This window comes from Siniperca chuatsi, linkage group LG12 (assembly GCF_020085105.1).
Source record: "Siniperca chuatsi isolate FFG_IHB_CAS linkage group LG12, ASM2008510v1, whole genome shotgun sequence".
In the NCBI taxonomy this organism is placed as follows: Eukaryota; Metazoa; Chordata; class Actinopteri; order Centrarchiformes; family Sinipercidae; genus Siniperca; species Siniperca chuatsi.
In genome coordinates this window covers 28,269,571-28,291,422 of record NC_058053.1, presented here as the reverse complement: position 1 = coordinate 28,291,422, position 21,852 = coordinate 28,269,571, and the positions used below count along the sequence as shown (strand labels likewise).

The window sequence follows — 21,852 nt, the reverse complement described above, 5'->3', positions numbered from 1 at the left end:
AAAGTTTGTGTCCGTCCATTCTTGTCACATTATGCCACGTTGTGAATTGAAGTAGTAAATTGAAAAGTAAATATATAAGTTGTTATGAACACTGTTATGATCATCTGACAGAGATCATAAAAGTCAACGGTAGGCTATAACAAAACAGTGGACAGATGATCTAACCCTAACCCTCTTCCTTGCCTCATCCGCTCGCATCTCAGGTGGGAAGGACTAAGATGCGAGGAGGCGAGGGAAGGAATGGAGGATGTACACAATGAGAAATCAGAAGAGGGGCCGGTTGATCCCAAGACACCTGCTTACTGGCTTCATCCTCTTTGTCCCCGGTGGGACGTAAGGCTGCAGTGAGCTTCCTCCATTGTTCCCTTTCCATTGCAACATGTCTCCCCCCTAGTAAAGTTCATCTTTTCATCTTGGCTAGCTCAACTGTCACAGTTCTGCTGGTCAGTTCTGTTGAAATACATCTTAGTTTTAAAAACTTTATTCCAGTATTACAGAACAACATACAAATGACTCAACAGTGACAGTACACAGTGATTAAGACTAAAAAAGCTACTTCGAACCAGACTCAAATATCTCAACAACTATTGAATGGATTGCAATGAATTTTTGTACAGACATTAATGGTCCCCAAAGAACATATAGTACTGACTTTAGTCTTCTGACTTTTCCCTTCTACCAGCAGGTTGACATTTTTGGCTTTTAGTGAGATGTCTCAACAACTTTTGGATGGATTGCCCTGAAATTTAGTAGCCTACATACATTTATGTCAGGATTAATTGTAATAACTCTGATGATCCTCTGACTTTTCACCTAGCGCCATCATCAGGTCAGAAATTTAATTTGTCCACTACAATAAAATGGTGAACATGATAAATATTGTACCTGGTAAACATATTAGCATGCTGATGTTGCATGACATGGTGACAGAGCATTGCTGTGCTGAAATACAGCCTCAAAGGGCAGGTAGCATGGCTGTACACTCTTAGTCTTGTTTTTTGATTATCATTACAGCTTAATGTTATTAGAATTACAAAGGGCAACTGATTCACAACAAAATTTAAAACAGAATAAGCGCAGAGTAACATACAAAGCTAAAAACAGAAAATACAACAAAGACACATCTAAGATCCAAATTCCCACCATACACACCTATGGAGCTGTCAGTTGAACCATACATTAACTTGTACAGTATCAGACGGTGTAGTCCCTCATTCGTCCAGGAGTGTTCTATCTTAGAAAATGTTTCAGTCGTAGTCATCTGGACACTGTTTTCAGAATCAAGACGTTTCGGCTCCTATCCGGAAGTCATTCTCAATTGTGAAAAATGGACCGGGAACTCAGAACTTTAAGCTACTCTGTGTTACTTAAGCCCTGCCCTCAGGAAGGAGTCTACCTGAGTGTTGATTACTCTACCTAGTTTCACCTGAAACTGACCTAATTGTTTCCATGATGGCCCAGTAATCAGGCCTATTGTTTTCTGGCTGCACCTCCTTCATCACTGTTAAGTACCTGATTAGCATATGATTGGCGTGACCAATGTGCTAATACACTGTGGTAAACTTTGGGCAGATTGAATCTCAGACCACCATTTCTGTTCAGAGAGGGGTTTTCTTTTTTCTTAAAAAATGGGTTCTTTGACTCCTCTTTCAAACCAACTCTTCTCTCTACTTAGAATCTTCACCTCACTGTCTTCAAATGTGTGGTTTGTAGCTTTTAGATGCAAATGCACGGCGCTCTGCAATCCTGAGTTAGTGTGTCATCTGTGCTGATAAAGTCTTTTGTGAAGTGGCTGTTTGTCTCACCTATGTACCGTTCTTTGCAGTTTTCCTGACTGCATTGAATTGAGTAAACTACATTGCTCTGTTTTTGTGTGGGCATCTTGTCCTTAGGATGAATGAGTTTCTGTCTTAAAGTGTTGCCTGGTTTAAAGAAAACAGGAACATCGTGCTGTTTAAAGATCCTTTGTAGTTTTTTCAGACAGTCCAGATGAATAAGGAATGGTGACACCGTTCCTTCTTGGTTCTGTTTCCCTTTTGTCCTGTTTTTTGGCTCTTTTAACTTTGTTGATAGCCCAAGTAGGATAACCACAGGCTGAGAGTACATTCTGGACATGCCTTTCCTCTTACCCTCTGAGCCGGTGGGCACTTCTTAGGCTCTATGTTGTACTGTCCCAACCCAACCGGCAACAGCATATGGCCTCCCACCCTGAATCTCCTTCTGCTTGAGGTTTCTGTCTCTTAAAAGGAAGTTTTGTTGTGAAGTGTCAAGCAGGGTAGCAAGGTAAAACAAGGGATTGGACCCAAAAGCAGACAATGGAGGCAGAGCAGGTGCAGGTCAACTAATTTAATGAACAAAATGAATATAACAAAAGGCTTACAGGTGTCAGGCAGGGCCAGGTCTAACCAGATACCCAGTCCACAGAAGGCAAACAAATCCGACACAGTGCAGTCCAAAATCCAAAATCCAGGAGAGGTTCAAGAGAAACAGAACAAATCCAAAAACCAGTGAGGGAACATAGGAAGGCCGGATCGCTTGACACAAAGACAAACTGCCAAAAGAAAAAACAAGGAAAGCACACAGACTATATACTCAGGTGAACAAGACACAGGTGAAACTAATCAGGGTGGGGCAGATAATCAAACCGGGAGGGAAAACCACACAAAGGCAGGAAGTAAAACTACAAGATACATGACGAGAGGAGAGTATTACAAAATAAAACAGGAAATGACTAAACTTAAGACCCAAAACCATGACAGTTTTTTCTTGCCACTGTCGCCAAGTGCTTGCTCATGGTGGGAATTGTCTCTGTAAATAATATTATAAAGAGTATGGTCTAGACCTGCTCTATAGGAGTGCAATGAGATAACTTCTGTTGTGAATTGGCACTATGTAAATAAATTCAACTATCTGTAACAGGAAAAATATTGTACAGTAATTGCTGAAATGACCGAACGTGGGCATACACTTTGGCCTTGAGTGTTACTGACCAGAGTTTTTATTGTATGAATTAAGGTGATTTAGACCTTTCAGCCTAGGCTGTTCGGCCTCCCAATGAGTCTACCAGATTTCAGCCTGAACTGTCCAACATTAGGAAATACATATAATCTGGCACCTTGATAATAGAGCAATATAGCACAAATGTACATATAGGATCATAATGTCATGCAGTACCAATGGAGTGGAGTCAGCGAGCGGAAATACGGACAGCACCACTCTGCCATTCAACCCACATTGTGGTTGGACGGTGTATTATCCTAAAATCCTGTCAACAGGATTCAAGTGCTCTGCTGCTACCTAGCGTCTACAGTTATCAAGTGCAGCCCACACTTTTCACTGACACAACATCACTGCAGTAACGTGGCAGGAAGTGCATCAATTGAAATGAGTGACATCTGAACATACAAGATAATGTAATAATTATTTAAAAGCAATAACTGTAGTTTTTTTTTTTTGTTTGTTTTGGTTCAGATGGCACAGACTCATAATCACCATCTGTTCAATAAGGGAACCAGGTCATTGTAAATAAGAAACCTTTTACTGGTATGAATTCCATACATCTCTAAATGAAAACACATCTGTGATCTGTGCAACACAGACATGTCCTCTTATATTCACCGCTGTTAAAACTTAAAAAATTGACCCATAACAGTAGAGCATTTTATAATGTTCACATTTTAAACATTTAAACTGTTCATTGTCAATTTATGAACATTATAAACTTAATCAATAAACCCAGAGACATCAGTATATGATATTAATATGAATGGCATTACTCGTGATAAGCTTCTGTTGTGCTGAAAGAGCCAATCTCAGTTTATGGACCATATCAATTTTTACAATGTCAGAAAACATTTTAGTTAATAATGTAGGTTTAGTTTACATATGAATTACACATTGTGCCTTTAAAAACAAAATGAAAAGGGAAACTTGATGACTTATTGGAAGAATGTGTTGGATTTATAAATAATGACATAGTTGAAATTGAAAATATTCTTTACTTTTCATTTGTCATAGAAAGAATAATTCAAAATACATTTAAAATATCATACATTCATAAATTACAAAATAAATGTCTGTACATTTATTTTTAGGTTTAATACATCAGATCATTTTGGCTGGACAGAACAACCTCCTGAGGTGTTTATAAATGTGTTTCATTTTCAGTCCATATATGACTGGATTAAAGAGTGGATGATACATTACTATTTGTAAAGACATTATTAAACGTACAGTTTTTGGAAAATCAGATTCCAGCTGAACTGTAATGACATCATATGCACACAAACAGGAGAAGTTGATTAAAACTATCAGATGGGGTAAACAAGTCTGTGCAGCTTTTTTCCTGACTTCTCTACAACTCCGATAAGATATTACAAGTATCCTTGTGTACGTAAAAAGTATGAAAAGCACAGGGAGAAGTGCAACATTTAGCAAAATTACCATATCATGTATAATTTGTGCTCTTGAGACCACACATTGAAGTTTATAAACTGTATTATTGCAAAAAAATCCTTTTAAAATAAAGCTACAGAGTTTTTTATTCACACTCAATCCAGCTGGCACTGCAACCTGAGAGGCAGGCAGAATCCAAGCAAAAACCAAGAAAATAGTGACAGTTGTTTTGTTCATGATAGTTGGATATTGCAGAGGTTTACATATAGACACATACCTGTCATAGGCCATGGCTGCCAACAGTAAGAATTCTGAACCACCTAAAGAGTAAAATATATGAAATTGAAAGAGACAGGCTGAATAAGATATGATCTGCTTTTCAGATAAGAAATCAATTAAAAGCTTTGGGTAGATAGCAGTGCTCAAAAGAACAGAGTTTAGTAACAAAGCAGCAATGAAAATGTACATAGGCTCATGAAGGCTTTGATGAATCCAAATAAGGTACACAATAGTAGAATTACTGCAGATTATTAGAATATAAACTGTGAACATAATCACAAAATAAACATATCTGTATTTGTCAACTTCCACATGTCCACCAAGAGTTACATATGTTACATTCAATTCATCATCCATTAAGGTTGTCAAAAAACTATGTCACTGAAGAAACATGTAACCTGTACAAGAGAGTCTTTTCCATTTACAGTTACCTGACCTTAACGTTTGAGTCGGAATGTTTTTTATCAGATTGCTTCACCCTCCATGGATCTCATTAAAACTCTTCACCAAGAACTACTAACTTGTAAACAACTTCATCAAACTCTAGAGACCTGAACTTGTAGGCAGTGTTGCTCAGTGGTTGGGAAAACCCTCTATGTTTCAGGAGACCCAAAGGCCAGGGCTGAAAAATGTAAAATTGGCCGAACGTTTGGCAGAGGAAATGTTTATGTTTTGGAAGTGTGCACAGAAATGACATGATACCATAGAGCAAGTGACACATTATTTTCTACGGTTATGTTTGGTACTAATTTCTGCTTTGACGTTCAAGCCCATTTGAAACTACTGTGTTACTGTGAAGTTTGAGTGCCTGTTAAGGCTCCTGGTTGTCAACAACCTGTTGATTCACTCTTCCCAAAAATGTGCTGCAGGAAGTATATCCTCTGTTGAGCTTTCTTGGTGATGTCTTGTGTGATGATGGTGCCCAGGAAGCGGAAGGTCTCCACAGTGTCGACTGGGGAGTGACACATGGTCATGGGGGCAGGTGGGGCTGGGTTCTTCCTCATATCCACAGCCATCTCCACTGTCTTTACTGTGTTGAGATCTAAGTTGTTCTATCTGCACCAGGTGACCAGATGGTTGATCTCCCACCTGTAGGCTGAGTCAGCCCCACCAGAGATGAGGCCAATAAGGAGCTTGACGGACTGATGACTGGAGGTGCAGCTGTTATTATAGAGGGAGAAGAGTAGTCGGGAAAGGACGCAGCCTTGAGGGGAATGAGTGCTTATGGTTCGGGAGTCAGAGATGTGTTTCCCCAGTTTCACGTGATGTCTCCCATCAGACAGGAAGTCAGTCTTTCACCTGCAGGTGGAGTCAGCTGGGACCAATGAGGATTGCGGCCGCTTCTGGAAAACAACCTTTAGCTTTGGTAAAAAGCTAGCTGATGAAACTGAAGGAAGATGGTGTTTTTACTGTGAGTATGTGCAAATGAAGGATGCAAACTCACAGGGGGAATAAAAGGGTTTACAGTTTATCAAAGAAAATTCCAGATCAGGAGAACAGTGCTGTAGAAATCACTGGTACATCATTACACCATCCATTGTTAATGTCTCCACCTTTTGATTTGCCTGAGAGTTCTGTGTTGCAATCCGCTCTGAAGAGTTGGAAGCCTGCCAGCCACAGAGTCCAGTACAGATCCACACAGCCATGTGTTCATGAAGCCTGGAAGACCTCAGGCGAATGACCCAGGGGCAGGACAGAAAAGGGGACCCTGCGGAGGCTGGCGGCGAATGGCAGAAACCTTCTGGAGGCCAGCGGCATTGCTGGAGATTAAGGCAGGAGGCTGGCGACATGGCAGCAGGACTGGAGGCCGACGACAGAGAGACTGGCAGAGGAGCCGGTGGGACCAGTGATGCCAGGGAACCAGGATGCCGCTCAGGTGGATCAGGAGATGGCTGCAGCTCAGGACAGGAGGTTGCGGCTCAACTGGAGCAGGGGATGGCTTCTGCGATCCAGCAGTGGCCGGAGTGTGCTGCAGCAGTCACATGATTCCCTGAGCTGCAGCACACTCCGGCCACTGCTGGATCGCAGAAGCCATCCCCTGCTCCAGTTGAGCCGCAACCTCCTGTCCTGAGCTGCAGCGAGTTCAGGGGGCTGTTGTGGCCAAACAGGGGGTTCAGGGGGTTGTTGCGGTGCAGGAACAGGTGTTGGCCAGGCTGCCGACTTGGGACCAGGCAGGACCAATGATGGCTCTGAGGAACTGGGCAGCTGAGCCTCTCGAGCGTTGGGCAGCGGGACCTCCATGGCGCTGAGTCAGCGTGCCAAGTGACCGGACGCCAGATGCAATGGCACCGTTTGTCCGGGAGCACCCAACGCCCTACAGGCGACAGCGTCTGCGACACTTGTCCTCAAAAGTTTTCTCTTGGCTCAAAAGCTGCCAGCCATATCAAAATGCTTGTTTCCACTGTGAGCGACACGAGGCTTTGCCGACAAAACTGTTGATATATAATATGGTGCCAATATAAACACAGTGAATCCTTTGAAATTACCTACATTTCTGCGTAATTCATCTATAAAATGTGGTCCGATCTTCAATAAGGTTTAAATAGTTACTAAAACCAAGGGTTCGCGATTTTTCCCCAACCTGACTTGAAAGTTCAAACAAATAATGCAACAAACATACACCAAAACATGCAAATAAAATTTTGCAGAAGTTCAATCAGGAAGACTGACTGTCTCGATGTTGTCATGATCACCCTTATTTACATTCTCTCTCACCCTCTTTTCCGACTTCCAACTCATCAGGTGACTCTTATTAGATAACCAAGATCTACACACCATAAATTCCAAAAATGAGTGTAGAACTTGTAATAATGAGTAAGAATGAAGTTGGTCAAAAGATGTCACACATCATCTGGTGATAATTTATGCTTGCTTTATGAACAGTTAAAAAAAGACCCAGCCAATTTTGGCCAAGAACACCATAATCAGCAGTACAGGATGATAGGAGCTAATTTAATAGGAAAACAACCTTGTAAACTACTGCTTACTGTTTCAAGGTTGTAAGTCCAATCGCCAAAATGAACATATCATCAGAACCAAAAAAGTCTGCTGAACGCGTTGATGTAGATTTTATGTTTGGGGTGTGGTGAAAACTACAGCTAGTTAGAAATGTAAGGAGAGAAGGCAAAAGGAGAAATTTTATGTTGTCGTGGGGAGTCTAAGGGGAGCTTGCTGTCACTCCTGTCAACTGGAAGCTCACTGTGCCAAAGGTGTAAAGGACCATTGGATTCCAAAAGTATATGTGAGGAACAAGGACAAATTTTCCTATGTCTAGATTATAAAATGATTTATGTAAAGTGAAAATTGCGGGAGATAGAGATATAACTTTTTTTAGAGGAGTTTGCAGCTGCTCTCCACTCTGGTGTAGACCAAAACTCGACACGGAAGCAGAAACATGCAGAATAAGCGCGCTAGTTTACTTTCATGGGTTGAGTATGGACATAACACACTTACCAGGTCTGCTACTAGCCTATCCCCTTTCCACTCTCATGGTTACATCCCCCGCCCCTTTCCTGAGCAATAGTGAGAGCCTGGCATCCCCTCTGTCCAGGACTTCATTCGCCACTGTCATCGCACTTGGGCCGCACTCCTTCCCACCTCTGACTGCTACCGTAAGAGCGCCAACCAGTGCCATTGCTGTGCTGTGCTACATTCCAGGACAGAGCGTTTTGCTGTCTATGCGGAATCTATCGGGAGCTCCCTGGTTCATGGACCCATTCCCCATTGCCAAGGCTATCAAACCAGCTTCAGTCCGCCTCCGACTGCCTCAGTCTATGTGGATCCACCTTGCCTTTCATGTCTCTCGGGTCAAGCCTGTCAGGGAAAGCACTTGCTGCAAGAGGGGAGAAAATACAGGCAGGCCAGGCAGAGTAGATACACAGGAGGGGTCGTCACACGCCTTAGCTTTCCAGCCTTTTGTACTAACTGCCTGACCTAGCCTGCATGACCCCCTGCCTGACCCTTGGACTTCTGCTTCTTTACCTGACCCCTTTTCGGGTAGGTTTGCCTGTTTTGATCTGCGTGTTTGGTTTTTCATTGAAATTATCCTCACTACGCCTGTAAAAGTTTCCTCCAAAATCACCGGCTCCCCTCTCCCATCAATTGAGGTTCAGGTAAGCCCTGAACCATCCCTTAGTTATGCTGCTATAGGCTTAGACTGCTGGGAGACATCCCATTTTCCAGGGCTGGATTTAGCCTGTCTGACCTGGGGTGCAGTAAAAGAATGTCAGGGGGTCATTCTGTTACAGTCAACACACACTATCGTTCCAGCACATCTTTATCATTGATGGCTCTAAATTTTCGACAAGCTAATGAATAACAGTCCCACAACAGTCACATTTCTGAGGATCTCTAAAAAGTTCAGCAGATTTAAACACATTTTTAGCCAAAAATACTGAGGACACGACCTTGGTATCTTAGTGGAAACTATGGCCCTGGTTGTGTTTGTATGGATGTGTGTGTGTGTGTGTGTGTGTAAGAGAGAGTAATATTGAAACAATTATTTGAGAGCAACAAATTCAGAATTAAACTTGTGACTTAACAGAATCAAAATGCCAAATTAGAAAATTTAATAACTTCATTCATTACATTGTTGAAGCTGATGTTACTCTTTAATGTAAGAATTTGTTTTTTATGACTGACACAGTATTATTACATCATTATTATCAGCGTTGATACATTAGTTCTTTTTGGCTGGGCAGAACAACCTCTTGAGGTGTTTATAAATTTCTTTCATTTTTAGCCCATACATGATTGGATTAAAGAGAGGATGATACAAAATTATTTGTAAAGTCATTATTAAATGCACGATCTTTGGAAAATCAGATTCCAGTCCAACTATAATGACATCATATGCACACAAACAGGAAAAGTTTATCAAAACTATCAGGTGGGGTAAACAGGTCTGTGCAGCTTTTCTCCTGACTTCTCTACTACTTCGATAGGATATTATGAATATCCTGGTGTATGTAAAAAGTATAAAAAGCACAGGGAGAAGTGCCACATTAAGCAGTATGATCATATCTCGTATAAGACGTGCCCTCGAGATCAAACATTGAAGTTTGTAAACTGTATTATTGCAAAAAACTCCTTTTAAAATAAAGCTACAGAGTTTTTCTGTGGCACTCAATGCAGTTGGCACTGCAAGCTGACAAGCAGGCACAAGCCAAGCTAAAACCAAGAAAATATTGACAGTTGTTTTGTTCATGATAGTTGCATATTGCAGAGGTTTACATATAGACACATACCTGTCATAAGCCATGACTGCCAACAGTAAGAATTCTGAACCACCTAAAGAGTAAAATATATGAAATTGAAAGAGACAGGCTGAATAAGAAATGATCTGCTTTTCGGATAAAAAGTCAATTAAAAGCTTTGGGTAGATAGCAGTGCTGAAAAGAACAGAGTTCAGTAACAAAGCAGCAATAAAAATGTACATAGGCTCATGAAGATTGTGGTGAATCCAGATAATATACACAATAGTAGAATTACTGCATAATATTAGAATATATACGGTAAACATAATCACAAAATAAACATATCTGTATTTGTCAACTTCCACATGCCCACCAAATGTTAAATATGTTACATTTAATTCATCATCCATTAAGGCTGGCAAAAAACTATGCGAATAAAAGAGGCAGATTGTATAAATGGCAAATGTGAGTAAAACTGTGAAAAGAACTGCCACTGAATAAACATGTAACCTGCACTAGAGAGTCTTTTTCATTTACAGTTACCTGACCTTAAAACACACTTAGTGTGTTCATCTCCAGAATTCACAAAGTGAACTGTTTGTCTGAGTCTATGTTTTTTATCAGATTGCTTCACCCTCCATGGATCTCATTAAAGTCTGTAGCCTACTAAGAACTAGTAACAAGGAAATAACTTCATCAAACTCTAGAGGCCTGAACATGTAGCCAGGGTTGCTCAGCAGTTGGGGAAAGTCTGTGTGTCAGGAGACCCAAAGGCCAGGGTTGGACAATGTAATCGCAAAGCCTTTCACTAATTGGTCAAATGTTTGGAGGAGAAAATGTTTATGCATTTCAGAAGATCCACAGCCAGGAAAGAGGCACATTTTTGGTACCGACTGACAAAGTTGATTCTATAACTATAATGGTGCAGTATCTGTGTGGGTGAGCACTAATGATAGTTCATGATATCACTCCAATTCCAACAGGCAGCTTTGAGCACACTCCGTAGGTGTAAACCAACTGGGGGGCCAAGGTTGTTACCATTTTGTAGTGTTCTCCTCTCCTGGTGTGTTTTGTGGTTTTACTTCCTGTCTTTATTTGCTTTCACTCCAGTTTAGGTTGTTGGCCCTGCCTTGATTAATTGCACCTGTGTCTCGTTGTCTCCCCTATCTAAGTGTATTTAGTCCGGGGTTTTTCCTTTGTTCATTGTCAGTTCTTATTTCATGGACACAACCCATTGCAGGTGTAGTTTCATAAAGCCCTTTGAAGGCACAACATGTAAATTGAAGCTGTTTGTATTTTTAGTGGAACTTGTGACCAAAATGAGTCACGTTGAGAGATTATTGTACAATATTTCTGACAGTCTAGGGCATTAGAGGCTTGGAGGATGGCCTGAAGTGCTTGGGTTATGGCTGAAAAGACCAACTCATTCTCATTCACAGATCATCAAATACTGAGGCATGCATAGGCTACTATTTACACAACCCTGGAGATTTTTGTATCTTTACGATTCTTGGTTTTTTTATGGCAGCATGGCATTCAGTCAGAATTTGTATTATTAGCCAAAGCAAGCATACAAAGAATGTGTCTTGGCATTTTCTCCCAGAAAACACAACACATAAAAGAATAATAATATACAAAAGTAAGGTAATCATAATTAAATAAACAAAGTAATATTAAAATTAAATTGACATTTTAGAATCTATTTACAGAATAGTAATAGTTTTGAAATGGGATATAAAACTTGAACTGAAATATTGACTTTAGAAAGTGTGACATGTGCATGAATAATTAAATTTTGTAACAGTGGAGGCTGAATACAATGCACAGTATAAAGTCCAGTTTGATGATATGTGAACGAGACAAGTGCAGGGATTAATTGAGGTAAAGTCCAGTTTGATAACCCCTTCTTAAGAAAGGTGATTTCATAATTAAATATCCGCAGCCACATATTCTTGGAAATATAAAATTAAATGAGCAACTTCACATTTTACAATCACAGGCTATAAAATGAGAGATAGTGGCGTCTGGATTCAGGTTAAGGCCGACCGGCAGAAATTTGAAATGGAATGAAGCCCACTGACGGCAGACAGCCCAAAACAGGAGTCGAACGCGCCAAGTCCACCCACAACATATGTGGGCGTAGCAGCATCCATAGCAACCACAATAGCAGTGATCTGAGACCTGAGAGAATCTTCGTAATAACTAACAAAACTAAAGATATAATAAAGCATAAACTCTGTCAACTCAAAACTATACAGAGAATATATTACCCACTAGAGACCATTTCTACAAATGTTTTGGTCCTACAGTGTGTTTCAACCTTTTTGGAGCTCTGTAATGTAATATAATATCTTTGTCTACTTGTCAAAAGCACGTCCAACCCTTAGGATAAGTTCAAAAAGATATATATAGATCCTACTCTTTGAACTTAAAATAAAATCGTTTGCACAAAACATCCTTAAGTCTTCTCCTTAAGGATGTTCACTTACAGTAAGTATTTAAGATTTGCGTCTTATCTTGGTCTTATATCCCTTAAAGTTAGTTAAACCATTGCACTAAAGACCTTAGCAACCAAAGTAAGGAAAAAAATTCTCTGACCTCTGACTCTATCTTAACCGCAACATGGCCGAGTTTATGGCGATACATGAAGAAAATGAACGCATCCTTAGAAGAGTGTTCTGCGTCCGGGAGAACCCAATGGACATGCTTAACGATGAGCAATTGATTTTACATTATAGATTTGACCGGCAGTCAATTCATGATTTGTCCGACTGTCTAGAGTTGGATCACTCTACTTTCCACAGCGGTGCTCTTCCAGCACCTTTGCCATTAATGATTGCTCTACAGTTTTATGCTACGGGTTCTTTCCAGTCAGTAATAGGTGAGGTATTTCATGGCCACAGGTCAACGGTGTGCCGCGCCATTCACAGACTTTCAAACGCCCTTATCCGTCTGCTGAACACCGTGGTGAAGTTCCCATCAAAACAAGAGGCGTATCAGATAGCGGCACACTTCTTTAATGTTGCCGGCTTCCCAAAAATGTGGGGGGTGATAGATGGGACCCACATCAGGATCAATGTCCAGTTAGTTTGCATTCATGAAAATAAAATAACCAACATTGTAGCACAATGGCCTGGCAGTACCCATGACGCTCGGATACTGGATGAGAGCATCTTCGCAAGGGAGTTTGAGGAAACAGTCTCCATTAAAAATTGTAGAATTTTACTGCTGTAAAATCTCTTTCGATGCAATAAGTGCCTCAACATTTTACCTCAACTAAGGAAACCTTTTCAAGGATTCTGTGCAACACCCTTAAGTTCCTCAGCTAAGGACAAATTAAGCCTTAAGTGTAATACTTGACACTATTATACCAAATTCTACTAATTATACTAATTTGAAACCAAATAGGAGATCATAATACACAATTAGACAAGATCATAGTCTAATTAAATCAAATACAATACCATATCAGATCCAAAATATGCTACAGTTAGACACTATTCTACCCTTACTACCAAATTATGCTATATTAAACACCACAGTTATTGCTGCCAACATTGATCTATGATAGCTTAATTAGACAACTCAGGCTGTAATTAGCTGAATTTAATTCCATATTATAATCGGACATAGCCTTTATAATAGACAAAACACAGAGTTCAGAAGACAATACATTTATTTTGGCCTTTATTTAACAAAGTTTCACTTACTTACAGGGTCATTTGTTGTTCATTAGAAGAAAGAAGTGGAAGATGCTCTGTGCATTAGTGTTTTAGAAACAAGCCTTTACATGTTCAGAGAAATCACATCTCTGCTTTATTATGACACAAAACAATGTCGGTACAACAGTTATCAGTGTTAATCCATCAGACCATTTTGCAGAACAATCTCTTGAGGTGTTTATAAATTTCTTTCATTTTTAGGCCATACATAATTGGATTAAAGAGAGGATGATACATTACTATTTGTAACGTCATAATTAAACGTACAGTTTGGGGGAAATCAGTTTCCAGTCGTAGTAGCAGTACATCATATGCAGTTAAACAGGAAAAGTTGATTAAAACTATCAGGTGGGGTAAACAGGTCTGTGCAGCTTTTATCCTGACTTCTCTACAACTTCGATAGGATATTATGAATATCCTGGTGTATGTGAAAAGTATGAAGAGCACAGGGAAAAGTGCAAGATTTACTAAAGAAATCAAGCCATATATATTTAGCACTCCTGAACTCACACAGTGAAGTTTGTAAACTGTGCTGTTGCAAATTATTCCTTTTAAAGTAAAGTTACAGAGTTTTTTATTAGCATTCAGTACAATTGGCACTGCAAGCTGACAAGCAGGCACAAGCCAAGCCAAAACCAAGAAAAGATTGACAGTTGTTTTTCTCATGATAGTTGGATATTGCAGAGGTTTACATATTGACACATACCTGTCATAAGCCATGGCTGCCAACAGTAAGAATTCTGAACCAACTAGAGAGTAAAATATAAACCACTGAAAGAGACAGGCTGAATATGATATGATCTGTTTTTCAGATAAAAAGTCAATCAGAAGCTTTGGGTAGATAGCAGTGCTGTAAAGAACAGAGTTGATTAACAGAGCTGCAATGAAAATGTACATAGGCTCATGGAGGGATTTGTGAATCATTATGATGAACACAATAGTAGAATTACTGCAAATAATTAGAATATATGCTGTAAACATGATCACAAAATAAACATATCTGTATTTTTCCACTTCCACATACCCACCAAGAGTGATAAATGTTACATTCAATGTATTATCCATTAAAGTTGTCTAAAACAAAATGTTATGAATAAAACAGGTACGCTACTTGAAGTCTCATGTAACCTGCATCAGATTGTCTTATTCAGTTGTACCTTGAAATGCATTTGTGTTGTCTGGCAAACACAGAAGTGGCAAAGTGATCTGTTTGTTTTTATCAGGCAGCTTCACCCTCCATGGATCTCACTGAACTCTCCAAAGAGAGAGCTACTAACATTAACAACTTCATTAAACTGTAGAGGCTGAACTCAGAGACTTTGTTGGCTGGGGTGTGCTGGGGTGCTGGGGTGTGTGTGGATTAGTGATAGAGAGAGACGCACGGTCTTGTTCCTGAACCTTAGTTATAATAACTTCATTATTGGGACATTTCAACAAACACAATACATCAATGTAACCATTTTATTCATACACTGCAATGAAAACACCATTTGACCAACTGGCTCTCTTGCATGACATAGGCTAAACTGGTGCTGCTGTATGGAGCAGACCAGCTTAGTATTTTACAAAGTGTTTTTTTATTTTATTTTTTTATTTGATGAACGTGGGCACTGATGAGCGAAAATGAACTAAAGGGTTTTATTTCTATAAAAAAAGCAAAATGACGGTGGGGGCAGTGGGCAAGTTATGTAATCTACCTAAACTAAATTATAACTCATTCGAACGCCTTGTTCTTAGTCTTTCACACTTGTAAGGAAATGGTGTTCCAACAACCTGGAAGAATCTTGTTTAGTTTGGCAAGATAGTCTTAAGACATATAAGAAGGCCCTCTGTAATGCCAGAGCAGCTTACTACTCATCATTAATAGAGGACAATAAAAACAACCCCAGGTTTCTTTTCAGCACTGTAGCCAGTCTGACAGAGAATCATAGCTCTATTGAGCCATGTATTCCTATAGCTCTCAGTAGTAACCATCAGAATCAGAATCAGAAATACTTCATTGATCCCCGAGGAGAAACTCTTTTGCTACAGCTGCTCACTGTCACGTCAGTGCACACAGGAATAGAAGTACTAAGCAAAAAAAATTCAATAATACACTATAATACAGGTCAGAAAATAAATTAAGTACCATGTGGGTATAAGTATGAATAAAATAAGTGTGAAGTACAAAGTGGGTTTACCGGTTTATGATATAATATGGTATAAAGTAATAGTGCATAAACTGCCAAGTTAAGTGTAGCTTATTTACAATGAGACGGAGGGTATTGCACAGCAGTAATAAAGGTTTGAATAAATATCAATATCAATAAATAACGACTTCATGAGCTTCTTTAATAATAAAATTTTAACTATCAGAAAAAATTCATCAAGTCCTGCCTTCCACCGGTACCGACTTATCTTCAAACACAGGAACCTTAGAAACAACTGTAGAACCTGACATATATTTTGACTGCTTTGCTCCCATCGACCTTCTTCAGCTAACTTCGACAATTAATTAATCTAAGCCATCAACCTGTCTCTTCCAACTAGGTTGCTTAAAGATGTTTTACCCTTAGTTAGAACCTATTTACTGGATATGATCAATCTGTCTTTATTAACAGGCTATGTACCACAGTCTTTTAAAGTAGCTGTAATTAAACAGCTTCTTAAAAAGCCAGAATGCAGGGTCGCTCCCAGGATGCAGGGTTACTTGTGGTTCCTAGAGTCTCCAAAAGTAGACCGGGAGCCAGAGCCTTCAGTTATCAAGCTCCTCTCCTGTGGAATCAGGTCCCAGTTTAGGTTCGGGAGGCAGACACCATCTCCACATGTAACGGTAGGCTTAATACTTTCCTCTTTGATAAAGCTTATAGTTAGGGCTGGCTTGGGTGATCCCTGAACCATCCCTTAGTTATGCTGCTATAGGCCTAGACTGCCAGGAGACTTCCCATGATGCACCTCTTTCCTCTCTCCTCCTCTCTATATGCATTTTTATCCCATTACTGCATGTTACTAACTCGACATCTTTTCTCTCTCTTTCTCGTTTCTCTCCTCTCTCCTTCTGTCGCTTTCAGCAGGTATTTCTGCCTCCGGAGCTGCAGAGTCTGGATCTGTGGTTGTGGGCCACCTGCTGCCCCCGTGTTCCTGCTCGACAATTGCTACTACAATTGTTATTGGCTCTGTTACTATTATTGTCATAATTATTTCTATAGCTGTCATTCCTATTATTATTAATTTATTAATATTAATGTTACCACTACCATTACATTATTACTATTTTCCAAACTCTAGGTGGTATTTGCATTGTGCCACCTCCCCCCAAAAAACCTCTCTCTCTCCTAAAAGCTGTCTCTCTGTCTCAAAACCTAACACGGCAGCAGGGGAAGGCCACCCACCATTGTGTCTGGTTCTGCTCGAGGTTTCTGCCTCTTAAAGGAAGTTTTTCCTTGCCACTGTCGCCAAGCGCTTGCTCATGGTGGGATTTGTTGGGTCTCTGTAAATAATATTATAAAGAGTACGTTCTAGACCTGCTCTATAGGAAAAGTGCAATGAGATAACTTCTGTTATGAATTGGCGCTATATAAAAAAAATTAAGTGAATTGAATTAATATAATACTGTAACACTGGTAACACAGACTTCCTAGTGTGTGTGTTTGTTTTGTGACGCCTCAAAAAGGAACAGAGGTCATAAGTTCATCAGAATATAGCCATACCCATAAACCCCATAGAAATGCATGGAAACTCATGATCATGCAGCAACATTTCTAATCATTTTTCCTTAAAAATGCATTTTAAAATTGTTTTCATAATTAATTCTTACTTTAGTCCATCTGGTCATTAAGTGTATAGATTTCTTTTAACATGTGACCATAGGAACCTGAATTTCAGAGTCTACTAAATACAGTACAATACAGAAATGGCTGTATTTTAAAAACTACAAGGAGTTATATAAAATGCTTGGTACCATTGGATTCAAAACAACTACAATTTCAATAATATCCAGTGTAAATCTGATATTTAGCATGTCAAATGAAGGAACTTATTTGAGATTTTTTGCATTTTTAAAAGACAATCAAAGACATGAGAAATATGTGAAATCAAACATTTTTATTTTTGTCATGTGTAACTGCATGTCTTGACAGTTTCCACAGCAAATTTTGTGTTTCCACTTCTAACAGAAGAAATTCTGAGGGCCTTTTCCTTAACATACTAAATATAGTTGTTAGTCATTAATGGGTTAACATGTATATTTTATGGCCATTATAAACTTTAACAATACACTCAGAGACCCAGTCACTCAGAGTTAATTAAAAACAAACTGGAAATACATAATTAAACTTGTGATTACCTGTTACACTAAAAATGTACCTTTAGGTTTTTGAAAAACTGCAGCAAAGTGTTTAGTACTTATCATTAAATCGCTGAAGTGGAAGATGCTCTGTGCATTAGTGTTTTAGAAACAAGCCTTTACATGTTCAGAGAAATCACATCTCTGCTTTATTATAACACAAAACAATGATCAACAACAGTTATCAGTGTTAATCCATCAGACCATTTTGCAGAACAATCTCTTGAGGTGTTTATAAATTTCTTTCATTTTTAGGCCATACATAATTGGATTAAAGAGAGGATGATACATTACTATTTGTAACGTCATAATTAAACGTACAGTTTGGGGGAAATCAGTTTCCAGTCGTAGTAGCAGTACATCATATGCAGTTAAACAGGAAAAGTTGATTAAAACTATCAGGTGGGGTAAACAGGTCTGTGCAGCTTTTCTCCTGACTTCTCTACAACTTCGATAGGATATTATGAATATCCTGGTGTATGTGAAAAGTATGAAGAGCACAGGGAGAAGTGCAAGATTTACAAAAACAATCAAGCCATATATATTTAGCACTCCTGAACTCACACAGTGAAGTTTGTAAACTGTGCTGTTGCAAATTATTCCTTTTAAAGTAAAGTTACAGAGTTTTTTATTAGCATTCAGTACAATTGGCACTGCAAGCTGACAATCAGGCACAAGCCAAGCCAAAACCAAGAAAAGATTGACAGTTGTTTTTCTCATGATAGTTGGATATTGCAGAGGTTTACATATTGACACATACCTGTCATAGGCCATGGCTGCCAACAGTAAGAATTCTGAACCAGCTAGAGAGTAATATATAAACCACTGAAAGAGACAGGCTGAATATGATATGATCTGTTTTTCAGATAAAAAGTCAATCAGAAGCTTTGGGTAGATAGCAGTGCTGAAAAGAACAGAGTTGATTAACAGAGCTGCAATGAAAATGTACATAGGCTCATGGAGGGATTTGTGAATCATTATGATGAACACAATAGTAGAATTACTGCAAATAATTAGAATATATGCTGTAAACATGATCACAAAATAAACATATCTGTATTTTTCCACTTCCACATACCCACCAAGAGTTATAAATGTTACATTCAATGTATTATCCATTAAAATTGTCTAAAACAAAATGTTAATGAATAAAACAGGTACGCTACTTGAAGTCTCATAACCTGCATCAGATTGTCTTATTCAGTCATCGGTACCTGTTTTTGTCAGGCAGCTTCACCCTCCATGGATCTCACTGAACTCTCCAAAGAGAGAGCTACTAACATTAACAACTTCATTAAACTGTAGAGGCTGAACTCAGAGACTTTGTTTGCTGGGGTGTGTCTCTGGCATATTTTTCTGTGCCCATTAAAAAAAAACACAAATAAAAAAACTGTATCGGCTTGTGCATTAGTAGTTTTTTTTGGAACACCTGTAGTGTTTGTGGTGAATTTTTCATCACCAAATGTGTTTTTCGGGGTTACCTCAACCCTGACCTTTTTTAATGACATAATTCAATTACCAGTGTAATCTCAACAGTGGCTTTTTGCAATTCATATTTGGAGTAGGCACACAAAAGTCAGCCAGGGCTTCTCAAGAAGAGTCAGGTGTGCTCCACTCTCTTTGCTTGGACTCAATCACAACCACAGATGCAGCTGCAGGCATACAATATCCCAGAAAGCAAGTGGCATCTGGCCCAGTTGTTGACCACATCTCCCAGTTTCTTCTAACTCACATACAGTGTGGAATGACAGTGATAACTTCACTGACTCAACATCGTGACCACTAGAACTCAGCCACAATAAAACCAAGTGAAAGCCACATCTCAGGAATGCCCATGTGGCCCATCTGGGCAAGATTGTCTCTTTGAAATCTCTTATTGCCCTTTCAATAGTGAAAGGAGCAAAGATTTGTTTTTTCTTGGGACAGATGGAAATAGCCACTAGAGCTGCTTGAAAATATTGGCTGACAAAGATTTGCCCCAAGATCGATCTACCACATGAGACAGGTTATGTGTGATTTGAAGACTTGCTTTTACTGCTCAAAATGTTTTTATTATCTGTCAGTTTTTTTATGCCCATGGGCTCCTACTGTTTGGTGAAAGCCCTCAAGGTATTTAGTACAAGTCAAGTGCAGTTTATTTGTACAGCGCTCTGTCTCAATGGGTTGTCTCAGTGTATTTTTTTCTTTGTTTATTTATCTTTCCACCAACACTCTTTAGCAACACTAATTAACACGTTGTATCTTGTTTGTTTAATCTGTGTAGTAACAGTAATGTAAAAATGGCAAGTTGTGGTTTAACAAGGAGTGACATTCTTTAAAGTTTCTTGTGGAGTTTTGACCTCTAGTAGTGCTATGGAGCATTTTTTCCATGAGTGGGTCACAGAACACCTTTAACTACGTCTTGGCAAACAGCAGCCAGGTGCAGCGTTCAGAAAAAAAAACATACAGTACTTAGTCCATTTCTCTAGCAGTGAGGATTGTAATACAGTGGCAATTCTGATTAACAGAGCACTGAGGTAAAAGGTCCAGTAAACAACACCTGTGGGTTCAGGCCTCTAGAGTTTGATGAAGTTTTTCAGATAATAGTAGCACTTGTTGGAGAACGAGATCCATGGAGGGTGATGCAGGCTAATAAAAAACAATTCACAGACTCAAGCAGTTCACTTTCTGAATTTTTGATATCAATAACAAAGACCATGCCAATGTGTGCTATAAAAGGTAGTTCATTTGGATTTGGTTGAGTTGAGGGATGAAAAGGGTCGAGGGGAGGGATGAAGGGGGTCGATTGCATGGGGATGAACAGGGGTCCACTCTTGATCCAGGGGTTTTAGCCAACTATAGACCTATATCTAAACTTCCCTTTCTCTCTAAGATCCTTGAGAAAGCAGTCACCAGTCAGTTGTGTGACTTTCTAAATAACAATAGTTTATTTGAGGATTTTCAGACAGGATTTAGAGTGCATCATAGCACAGAGACAGCAATAGTGAAAATTAGAAATTACCTTTTAATTGCATCAGACAACGGACTTGTCTCTGTACTTGTCTTGTTAGATCTTAGTGCTGCATTTGACACCATTGACCATCACATCCTATTACAGAGACTGGAACATTTAATTGGCATTACAGGAACCGCACTAAGCTGGTTTAAATCCTATATCAGATCGATCTCAGTTTGTACATGTTAACGGTGAGTCCTCCGTGCACGCCAAAGTTAGTTCCACAAGGTTCTATATGCTTCCTCTAGGCAATATTATTAGGAAACACTCCTTAAACTTTCATTGTTATGCGGATGATGCCCAGTTTTATCTATTGATCAAGCCAGATGAAACTAACCAGTTAGCTAAACTTCAAGCATGCCTTAAGGACAGAAAAACCTGGATGACCTGCAATTTTCTGATGTTAAACTCTGAAGTTATTGTACTTGGCCCCAAACAGCTCTGAGACACATTATCTAAAGATATAGTTGCTCTAGATGGCATTGCCCTGGCCTCCAGCACCACCATAAGGAACCTCGTAGTTATCTTTGATCAGGATTTATCCTTTAATGCCCACATGAAACAAACTTCAAGGACTGCCTTCTTTCACCTACGTAACATTGCAAAAATCAGGCACATCCTGTCTCAAAATTATGTCGAAAAACTAGTGCATACATTTGTTACTTCTAGGTTGGACTATTGCAATTCCTTATTATCAGGCTGCCCGAATAAGTCCCATAAGAGTCTCCAGTTGATCTAGAATGCTGCAGCATGTGTACTGAGAAGATCTAGGAAAAGAGATCGTATTTGTCCAATATTAGCTTCTCTGGACTGGCTCCCTGTAAAATCCAGAATAGAATTTAAAATCCTTCTCCTCACCCACAAAGCTCTTAATGGTCTGGCACCATCATATCTTAAAGATCTCATAATACCTTATTATCCGACTAGAACACTGCGCTCCCA

General features: G+C 39.4%; 4 protein-coding genes across 4 annotated transcripts; all 4 read right to left on the bottom strand.

Annotated features, from left to right (window-relative positions):
- Window positions 1-3,978: 3,978 nt before the first annotated feature.
- Window positions 3,979-6,619, bottom strand: LOC122885161 (olfactory receptor 6N2-like). The gene has a single exon (XM_044215887.1). The coding sequence runs from the start codon at window positions 5,029-5,031 to the stop codon at window positions 4,105-4,107; it is 927 nt and encodes a 308-aa protein (XP_044071822.1). The 5' UTR covers window positions 5,032-6,619; the 3' UTR covers window positions 3,979-4,104.
- Window positions 6,620-9,006: 2,387 nt separating this feature from the next.
- Window positions 9,007-10,447, bottom strand: LOC122885157 (olfactory receptor 11A1-like). Its single transcript, XM_044215882.1, has one exon. The coding sequence runs from the start codon at window positions 10,277-10,279 to the stop codon at window positions 9,353-9,355; it is 927 nt and encodes a 308-aa protein (XP_044071817.1). The 5' UTR covers window positions 10,280-10,447; the 3' UTR covers window positions 9,007-9,352.
- Window positions 10,448-13,522: 3,075 nt separating this feature from the next.
- Window positions 13,523-14,759, bottom strand: LOC122885176 (olfactory receptor 11A1-like). Its single transcript, XM_044215901.1, has one exon. The coding sequence runs from the start codon at window positions 14,654-14,656 to the stop codon at window positions 13,736-13,738; it is 921 nt and encodes a 306-aa protein (XP_044071836.1). The 5' UTR covers window positions 14,657-14,759; the 3' UTR covers window positions 13,523-13,735.
- Window positions 14,760-17,655: 2,896 nt separating this feature from the next.
- On the bottom strand, window positions 17,656-19,125 carry LOC122885175 (olfactory receptor 11A1-like). Its single transcript, XM_044215900.1, has one exon. The coding sequence runs from the start codon at window positions 19,032-19,034 to the stop codon at window positions 18,114-18,116; it is 921 nt and encodes a 306-aa protein (XP_044071835.1). The 5' UTR covers window positions 19,035-19,125; the 3' UTR covers window positions 17,656-18,113.
- Between the last annotated feature and the right edge of the window lie 2,727 nt (window positions 19,126-21,852).